This window comes from Chiloscyllium plagiosum, chromosome 36 (genome assembly GCF_004010195.1).
Source record: "Chiloscyllium plagiosum isolate BGI_BamShark_2017 chromosome 36, ASM401019v2, whole genome shotgun sequence".
NCBI classification, from domain to species: Eukaryota; Metazoa; Chordata; class Chondrichthyes; order Orectolobiformes; family Hemiscylliidae; genus Chiloscyllium; species Chiloscyllium plagiosum.
In genome coordinates this window covers 27,150,657-27,161,037 of record NC_057745.1, presented here as the reverse complement: position 1 = coordinate 27,161,037, position 10,381 = coordinate 27,150,657, and the positions used below count along the sequence as shown (strand labels likewise).

At 42.7% G+C, this 10,381-nt stretch overlaps 1 protein-coding gene across 1 annotated transcript in view; it reads left to right on the top strand.

Annotated features, from left to right (window-relative positions):
* The window catches only part of sema4ba (sema domain, immunoglobulin domain (Ig), transmembrane domain (TM) and short cytoplasmic domain, (semaphorin) 4Ba), a 60,943-nt gene that overhangs the window by 20,399 nt on the left and 30,163 nt on the right, over nt 1-10,381 (top strand). The window contains exon 8 of the mRNA XM_043677067.1: nt 5,656-5,837. Within this exon, the coding sequence (XP_043533002.1) occupies nt 5,656-5,837 (182 nt within the window). The remainder of the gene's footprint in view (nt 1-5,655; nt 5,838-10,381) is intronic.

The following is a 10,381-nucleotide window of genomic DNA, read 5'->3' as shown; positions in this document are numbered from 1 at the left end:
GAGAGGGGTGTGGGGGAGAGGGGTGTGGGGGAGAGGGGTGTGGGAGAGGAAAATTGATGTTTCGGGCATTATCCCTTCATAAGCCTGACCTGCTGTGCTTTTCCAGCACCACACTCTTGACTGTGATCTCCAGCATCTGCAATCCTCACTTTCTCCTACAAGAATAGGAAGGGTTTAGATGGATATGAGTCAAATGCTGGCAAATGGGACTAGATTAATTTAGGATAACTGGTCGGCATGGACGATTTGGACCAAGGGGTCTGTTTCTGGGTCGTACAGTTCTATAACTGGATCATAGATTGTGGGACATCTGATAGCCTTGTCAAGTGTACGTGTTACAGCTGATTTGTTACAATATTCCGCTTGTCCAAATCTGAGAAATTTTAAATAAAATGTACAAAACATGTATGTTTAGGATTTGTGACAAAAAGATGATTCCCTTCTGTAAGTATAGCTTATTGTCAAAGGGGTTGCTATTTTTAAATAAACAGGTTTGGTAAACTATGCTGTCTGTAGATATCACAGTTCTTACACTCGAACTGTGGGATTTTGAAAACCCGAATTAATACATTTGAACTGAAAGAGAATCTCATTGAGGTCCAATTGTATTTAGAGAAGACAATTAAATTCAGCCTGTGGGCTCTCACTATTGAAGGGTATCACTTACTGATGGGGATTAGAATTACAAGTAATTTGATACTCGGATGTTCGTTCCTTTTGAGCTTAATACACATTATGTACAATTTTACTTGTCGGAGAGCACTGATACAAGCCGTACCTGAGGCGCTGAATTTGCCTGTCAGGCTAAAATGACAGCAATATCTTCAAACACACAGTGCCTCATAGAGAGAGTCGACAGCATTATGCTAGTGATACTAATCCTTGGTTGTCATCACCAAAAACATAAAAGTCATCTCTTGAAGAATATCCTCTCTAAGTATTAGCTGCACGCCATCCTATTATACATCAAATATCATTCCTGTTTGATGTATGATCCTTGTACAAACTGAGCTCTACACAATAATCCGTAATTAGGATTATTGCTTTCACCATCTGTAACCTGCAGTTAAGACTGGTGATGGTATGTAGCCACAGGTGAACTGGGAGAACCAACATCTCCATATCATGGGAGCACAGGCTGTTTCATTGTTCGTACTGGCTTGGTGATACTGGTTACTCAGAATGGTGAATTCTATGCTGGGAAACAGTCAACAGATCAGGGAGATGACTATTAACAAGCTGAACCTTAACTCCCAGAAATTAGTAGGCTGAAGTTGAGCCTGAGGTTAAAGTCTGATCTGTACTAACTTGCCCAACTCACCAAGGATAGTGTGTCTTTGGAACTGTCTCAGAAGGCGGATTATTGGTTATTTTAAGACAGAGTTGGATAGGTTCTTGTCAGGCACAGGAATCAGGGGCAGATGAGGAATCAAGGCTTTGTAATACATTTTGTAAACCACATACCCCTCAACCGATTCAGTGATTGTGTATGTGCCTGAATGTGTGTCCCTGCGCATGTATGTGAGTCTCTGCGTATATGTGTCTGTGTGTGAGTTTCTGTGTGTGTGTGAGAGAGAGTCTCTGTGTATCTGTGTCTGTGTGTGAGAGTTTCTGTGTGTGTGTGTGTCTCTGTATGTGTGTGTCTGTGCGTGTTTGTGAGTTTCTGTATGTGTGTGAGAGAGTGTGTATCTGTGTCTGTCTATGTGAGAGAGAAGTTTCCATATGTGTGTCTGTGTGTGGATGAGAGTTTGTGTGTGTATGCCTGAGTTTCTGTGTTTGTGTGCAAGTGTCTATATATGTGTGAGAGTTTCTGTGAGTGTGTGAGAGAAGAGGTGTTGGAAATCCTGGAAAAGGTGAAAATAGATAAGTCCCCTGGGCCTGATGGCTGTGTGTGTGTGTGAGTCTGTGTGTGGGTATTTCTGTGTGAGCGAGTCTCTGTATATGTGTGTGTGTGTGTGAGAGAGAGAGTCTCTGTCTGTGTCTGTGTCAATGTGTGAGAGAAGTCTGTGTGTGTCTGTGTGTATGTCTGTGAGTTTCTGTGTGTGTATGTGTGAGAGAGTCTCTGTTTATGTATGTTCGTGTGTATGAGTCTCTATGTGTTTCTGAGCATGATTTCTTTTGTCACTTTAATCCTTCTGCCCTCATGCTTACCTGACTCTGAATCTACCCTGAAACTGAGTTGTATTTTCAAAGTTCCTGGTTCAGCAGCCATCACAAACACAAACCATTTATTTTTGTTAAATCTCTCCATACTAGCGTATGCTTTATGTTAACAAGGAAGCCCTACCTTTTGATCCTCATTGGTTTAAATGATAAATTGTAATGTTGTAAAGAGAATGTCAAAGAAAATTAATAGAGTTGTGCAGTCCTCAAGGGAACTTGCTAAAGCGCATCCAGGAAAGATACTTATATATGTTTCAGAGTTGGCCGAGATGTTCGTTACACGGTAGTCTTTCTCAGTGGTAAATCTCGAACGAGAAGCAGTTAGTCAAACTTTAACATGCCCGGGCTAAAAACGGGAAGCTTCCCAAAGCCAGATGGTCAGGAACCAAACCAGAACCTGTTCCCTAAATAAAATCTAGAGGATTCACCACCAGGAAGGTGAATGCACTCCTGGAACAAGGCCAACCTCCTGGGTGTTTCTGGAGTATCCTGATGTACAATTCTAGAGTGCCCCAGTCCTGGAGTACAATTCTGGAGTGTCCCAGTCCTGGTGTACAATTCTAGAATGCCTCCAGTCCTGGTGTACAATTCTGGAGTGCCCCAGTCCTGGTGTACACTGCTGGAGTGTCCCAGTCCTGGTGTACAATTCTGGAGTGTCCCCAGTCTTGGTGGAGAATTCTGGAGTGCCCCAGTCCTGGTGTACAATTCTGGAGTGCCCCAGTTCTGGTGTACAATTCTGGAGTGACCCAGTCCTGGTGTACAGCTCTGAACATAGAACACAAAAAGTACAGGCTCTTCGGCCCTCGATGTTGTGCTGGCCTTTTATCCTACTCTAAGTTCAGACTAACCTGGATACCCTTCATTGTACTATCTTTCATGTGCCTATCCAAGAGTCGCTTAAATGTCCCTAACGTATCTCACTCTACTACCACTGCCAGCAGTGCATTCTATGCACCTACCAGTCTCTGAGGAAAGCACCTACCTCTGACATCTCCCCTAAACCTTCCTCCAATTAACTTTAAAATTATGCCCCCTCTGGAGTGCTCCAGTCCTAGTGTACAGTTTTGAAATGAAGTCATCTTTGTGGACGTGGTGATGCAAGTACATTAATAATTTAGACCACAGTAAGGTTTCCAATCTGTGGCAATCATTAAAATCTGCCCTGAGGCAGTGACTCAACTGAGGCATGACAACAGCTTTTTTTATAAGGAATTTTTTAAAAAAACCCAATCTATTCCAAGACTCTTCATAAAGACCAAACCGTACAAAGTGATTTTGGGTAAGACGATCGAAGATTTTGTCAAAGAATTTTAAGGAGCATCATACAAGCCTCACAATTTTAAGCAAATAGTTTGTCTGCCCCCTGTTTTGCACCCACTCTGCATCCCATCAGCCAATTTGCTGAACGACAGCTCCCAGTTAAAATCCATCCCACCCTTGTCTCTGACCAGCTCACATCAATGTAAGGAAGACTGAAACTTACTGAACAGTTTCTGTGACAATAAGCGATTTGGAAAATGAAGGCTTGATCACATTGCCTCATTTTTCTATCAGCTTCGATTCTTTCAATTCTGATGGTCTTTAAATAGCCCATACGATGGTTAACCAAGTGCCAGAAATGCACTGTGCCCATAATTCTAGAGCTGTACATGAAGCTCAGCAGGAAGCAGAAAGCTTGAAGATTTCATTTTTTTTTGTCAGATCAGCCATTCAAATCCAATTGCTCCTATCAGCTACTCCTAATGTCAATAAGCTATGTCATTTCCAATGACAATATCGAATTTGATAATAGTGGTGTTATAAAGCTCACCCTTAAACATAGGGCATTATCATGCATTGATGTGATGATTACAGCCCAGGCATTGACAGGCTGCTGCTGCTGCCATTAAATTCTCCAGAGCTGCTGACGGAGACAACACTGAACTTTTGGCTCCATCATTTTGTCTGACGTGAGTAAAATGGGAATTGAATTGACGAGAAAAATGTCCTTTTCTTACATTCGTGTTTCATTGTGCAACTAAATAGTTGTAATAATTTAGTTCAATTACTGGAATAATAAGTGGTGTATATCATGGAGCAACTGGAGTAATGCAGTCTCAGTGTACATTACGAGAGTAAACTAGTCCCAAAGTACATTACTGGAGTAAACTGGTGCCAGTGTACATTACTGGAGTAAACTAGGCCTGATGTATGTTACTGGAGTAACCCAGCTTGGAATACTGAGGTCAATAACTCAACTCCTGACTCCCTAAAGCCTGCCCACAATCTACAAGACACAAGTGAGGACTTCAGATGCTGGAGATCAGAGTTGAAGAGTGTGGTGCTGGAAAAGCACAGTCAGTCAGGCAGTATCCGAGAAGCAGGAGACGCTTCGAGCATAAGGCCTTCATCAGGAAGTCAAGAGTGTGCTGGAATACTCTCCACCTGCCTGGATAGGTGCAGCTCCAACAGCATTCAAGAAGCTTTACACTATCCAGAATAAAGTAGCCCACTGATTGGCACCACATTTACAAATACCCAGTCCCTCCAATAGCTGCAGTATGCACAATCTACAAGGTGCATTGCAGAAATTCATCATAGATCCTTAGGCAGCATCTTCCAAACCCACAACTACTTCCATCTGGAAAGACATGGGGAGCAGATACATGGGAACATCACCCCCCTGCAAGTTCCCCTCCAAGCCACTCTCCATCTTGACTTGGAAATACATCACCGTTCCAATACTTTTATGGGGTCAAATCTTGGAATACCCTCCTTAAAGGTGCTGTGGGTCAAACTACAGCATGTGGACTGAACCGGTTCAAAAAAAAGCTCGATAACATTTCTCAGTAACACTTTGAGTTAGCACGGTGGCTCACTGGTTAGCACTACTGCTTCACAGCACTAGGGCCCCAGGTTCAATTCCAGCCTTGGGTGTCTGTCTGTGTGGAGTTTGCACATTCTCCCTGTGCCTGTGTGGGTTTCCTCCAGGTGCACTGGTTTCCTCCCACAGTCCAAAGATGTGCAGGTCAGGTGAATTGGCCGTGCTAAATTGCCCACAAGTTAGGTGCGTTAGTCAGAGGGGAAATGGGTCTGGGTGTGTTACTCTTCAGAGGGTTGGTGTGGATTTGTTGGGCCGAAGGGGCTGTTTCCACACTGTAGGGAATCTAATCTAATCAAGGGTACCTAGGGATGGACAATAAATATTGATCCAGCCAGCCACGCCCACATCCCATGAATGAGTATGAAAAAACGTGTTGTACATTACTGGGGTAAATTATCTCGTTGTGGGTCCTGAATATTGAGTGCACATATGTCCCATGCGAAAAGATTTGCAGTTACTCTTAAACAGTTTTGAAGATTGTGATGTACAAAATGGCTGAAGATATTATTTCTAATGCTTTGGGTTACGGCTATTTTATGATGATTTCACTGTTGTGATGTCTGATAATAACTACTATACGGTGCTTATTCTGGCCGGTGGTAGTATTAATGATTGAAATGTTTCCACAGGGCGATATAGGAGGAGAACGTGTGCTCCAGAAAAGGTGGACAACTTTCCTGAAAGCCCAGCTATCCTGCTCACTTCCGGATGATGGTTTCCCATTTAATGTTATTCAGGACATGTTTGTTCTCTCCACTCGAAAAGGGGATTGGGAAAACATAACCTTCTATGGAGTTTTTACTTCCCAGTGGTATGTGAATTCAACATTAGCTATTATTCAAGCTCGAAGCCATAGCCTCTCAATTGTCACAATTTAACCAGGACTTTCTGATCTTGTGAACCTTTTTCAATAATGTCCTGATGTCTGAAGTGTTCCCTGGATTGTTAGACCCTTCCTGTCTTCTGCTTGAAGATACAGTGGGGGTGGGAGGTACAGGAATCATGATGTGTGTTTAATTTGTATCAAGTATACTCTCAATAGCGGGATTTACACTTACTGTATTTTGATATGTAGCTGAATATTTTAAAAGCATTTATTTTGAGATATGAACATCACAGGCTAGGGCTGTATTATTGCTCAATGGGAAGGTAAGAGTCCTGAAAACTGCTCTGGCTGTGGAGTTATGAATGTGCCAAACCAGATAAGGGTAGTAGATCTATTTCCCTAGATCTATTTCCCTAGATCTAGATTTTGGTTTGATTGTCACAGGAATACTGTGAAAAGTGTATAATGTCAGCACACACAAAGTGCCATCTTATGTACAAGTACCTAGTTAGACAATCTGAAGAACCATGTAGAGAGAAAGAACAAAGTTAAAAGTTAAACCTTGCAGTAATTATAGTACAGTGACACCTTCTCAGTTTTAAGTATAAAATAGAGAAATAAAGCTGAGAGTAAAGAGCAGTAGTGAACCGTGTAGGTTTTATGACAATTGACAGTGATGGATTTTTATTCCAGAGTTTTATTGAATTCAAGTTTCAAGGAATCACAAAATCTTGGAAATGTTTTGGTTACAGGAGGCCATTCAGCACCACTGAGCATGCACCAGCTTGTTAAATGAGCCCCGTTATCTGGTGCAGATGTCCTGCTTTCCCCCCAAGCACTTGCAAACTACTTTTATCTAGATAATCATCCAACGTTTTCTTGAATGCCTCACTGACCCTGTCTCCACCATGGTTTCAGGCACTGAGTCCATACCCCAACTACTCGCTGAGTGTAAAATGTTTCTCTCACTTCCTTTGCAGACCAATTGAAATGGATACCCTCTTGTTTTACTACAAACCGACCGTCTCCCAACAGCTACCTCGATTACCCCTCCTCCCACCCTGCCCCCTGTAAAAACGCCATCCCATATTCCCAATTCCTCCGCCTCCGCCGCATCTACTCCCAGGAGGACCAGTTCCACAACCGAACAACTCAAATGGCCTCCTTCTTCAAGGACCGCAATTTCCCCTCCGAGGTGGTCGACGATGCTCTCCACCGCATCTCCTCCACTTCCTGCTCCTCCGCCCTTGAACCCCGCCCCTCCAATCACCACCAGGACAGAACCCCACTGGTCCTCACCTTCCACCCCACCAACCTCCGGATACATCGTATCATCCGTCGTCATTTCCGCCACCTTACAGACCATCTACTTGCCGAACGTTTCATGGAACACCTCTGGGACACCGGCACTGACCAACCCAACCGCACCGTGGCGGAAAACTTTAGCTCCCCCTCCAAGTCCGCCAATGACATGCAGGTCCTTGGCCTCCTCCATCGCCAGACCCTGGTCACATGACGCCTGGAGGAAGAGCGCCTCATCTTCCGCCTAGGAAACTTCCAATCACATGGGATGAATGTAGTTTTCTCCAGCTTCCTCATTTTCCCTCCCCCCACCTCATCTCAGTTCCAACCCTCGGATTCAGCACCGTCCTCTTGACCTGCAATCTTCTTACCGACCTCTCCGCCCCCACCCCCTTTCCAGCCTATCACCTTCACCCTCACCTCCTTCCACCTATCATATTCCCAGCGCCCCTCTCCCAAATTCCCTCCCCCCTACCTTTTATCTCAGCCCGCTTGGCACACCAGCCTCATTCCTGAAGAAGGGCTTATGCCTGAAACGTCGATTATCCTGCTCCTCAGATGCTGCCTGGCCTGCTGTGTTTTTCCAGCACCACATTTTTCAACTCTGGTACTCCAGCATCTGCAGTCCTCACTTTCTCCTACCCTTTTGTTGTTGTAAATTTCAATGTCTACCATGGTTCGATTGGAATCTATGTCCCCTGGATGTTAGGCTTGGTTCTGAATTACTGACCCAATGAGTCTACCACTCCTCCACCTCTCCACATTTAACAGATAGGGCTAGAGAGTGAACAGGACTGTGGGAGGATTTTAGAACCTCTTTATGGACAGGATATGAATGCTACAGAGAGCATCCAGAAACAAATGAAAAGGAAGCATTGCATTTATGTAGCACCCTTCATAACCTCAGAATGTCCTGAAGTGCTCTCCAGTTAAAGATGTATTGTCACAATTGTAATGTAGGAGACACAGGTGAGCTGAGAAAATCCCTATTACTTTTTCTCCAGTGTAAATTATTGTACTTATTTTGTTTTCATTAATCATCTTTTGCCCCTTAATTATTTAGTATTTTTATTTTTGTGTCGTCTACAGTAAAAATTAATGTAAACTATTTATTAAGCTCATCTGCCATTGCCTGGTTCCACATTATTGTTTCCCTAGTTTCATTTTTTAAGAAGTCTATGTTCACTTTGACTTCTCTCTTTTTATGTATTTTAAGAAGCTGTTACTGTACGTTTGGATTTATTCATGGGGCTAAATCTCCAGCCAACCTCAGCATGGAAGAGTGCTCAGTTAGGCTGGGTAGTCAAGAGAATAGTAGCTTCTGATTTTTCATCAACTGACCTAATTCGATAGAAAATCAAGGGCTGCAGGCTTGTGGAATTCTACCATCTGCAAAGTATCTGTTCAGCTGATTGGCTCATCTGCTAGCTAAGTATCATATCAGAAAAAAAACACGCTTCTGTCTCTGCCATCTGGTTACACAATCTTAGATCCAGTTCTCGCATGTTTGTCACACTTTGAGACAGAGTTGAAATTCTAGAGCTTAGACTCTTGGCACATGAGGCAATGGACTTGTCAGTGGAGCGAAGAAAATCAAGGATGCCCCAAGAGGCCAGAATTAGAGGAAGGTAAATATTTTGTAGAGTTGTAGGGCTGCAGGAGGCTATAGCAATGGGAGAGGGATAAGGCCATGGAGAAGTTTGAAAACCAGAATGACAAATTTTAAATGATGGCATCACTTAAAAAATGGAGTCATAATAAATAAATAAGTAGAGGGTTAAGACCATATGCCTTAGGAGCAAAGCTATCGATAGATCTATTGAGTTTAATCCACTATTCATTGAGATCAGACCTGATAATACTTAACTTCATTTTCCTGCTTTTCCCCATAACTCTTCATTCAGTATTGATTAAAACTCTACCTCAGCCTTGAATATACTTAATGACCCAGCCTCGGCGACCCTCTGCAGTAAAGAATTCTACAGATTAACTCTCCTCTGAGAGAAAAAATTCCTCCTCTTCTCAGTATAAACTGGTGGAGACTGGTACCTTTGCGATATTTAAAAGGCATCTGGATGGATATATGAATAGGAAGGGTTTGGAGGGATATGGGGAGGGTGAGGCGAGATTGGGTTGGGATATCTGGTCGGCATGGACGAGTTGGACCGAAGGGTCTGTTTCCATGCTGTACATCTCTATGACTCTATGGCTCTATAAATGAGTGGTTCCTTACTCAGGTTATGCCATCTGATTCTAGACTGTCCCACAAGGTGAAACAACCTGTCCACACCTACCCTGTCAAACTTGCTTATAATCTTAAATGTTTCAATAAAGTCATCTCTTGTTCTCATAAACTGCAATGAGTGCAAGCCTAACCTACCCAATCTCTCTTCATATGAAAGTGCCTCTGTAGCAACTTAGTGAATCTTCTCCAACTGTCTTCAATGCTAATATTTCTTTCCTAAGATAAGGGAAACAAAACTGTTCATTGTATCCTAGTTGTGGTCTAATGAGTACCTTGTATAGTTTTAGCAGGACTCCTCAATTTATTCTCCACTCACTTTGAAATAAAGGCCAATATTCCCATTTGCCTTCCCTATTACCTATTGAACTTGGGTGCTAGCTATTTGTGATTCATGGACAAAGACCCCAAAACCTTCTAGCTTTCTACAGACTTTCTCTATTTAAATAATATTCAGCTCCTTCATTCTTCAGGTCAAAGCGCATAACATCACATTTTCCTCTTTTATTCAATCTACCAAGTTTTGCCAATTCACATTATCCATCAATAATTTTTTATGTCATCCTCACCACTCACCTTCCCCCCTATTACACCCAATGTCTCCATTATCTTTGTAGTAAGTTGTTTTAATATCTAACAGGTCCAGGGAACTTAACAGCCTTTATCATAGAAAAGTACAGCACAGAACAGGCCCTTTGGCCCACAATATTATGCCGAGGTTTAATCCTTATCATTATCCCAATTACTTTTCCCCTAGTGTTAGATATTGTATTTATTTTGTTTCCTTTAACTATCTTTTGCCCCTTTATTATTTAGTATTTTTATTTTTACACCTCTTACAGTTAAGATTGATGCAAACTATTTATTAAACTCATCTGCCATTGTCCAGTTCACATTATTATTTCCCCAGATTCGTTCTTGATGGGGGACGGTGTTGGATGGGGTTTTGGCGGGGTGGGGGTGGATGCAGGATGGTGTTGGATGG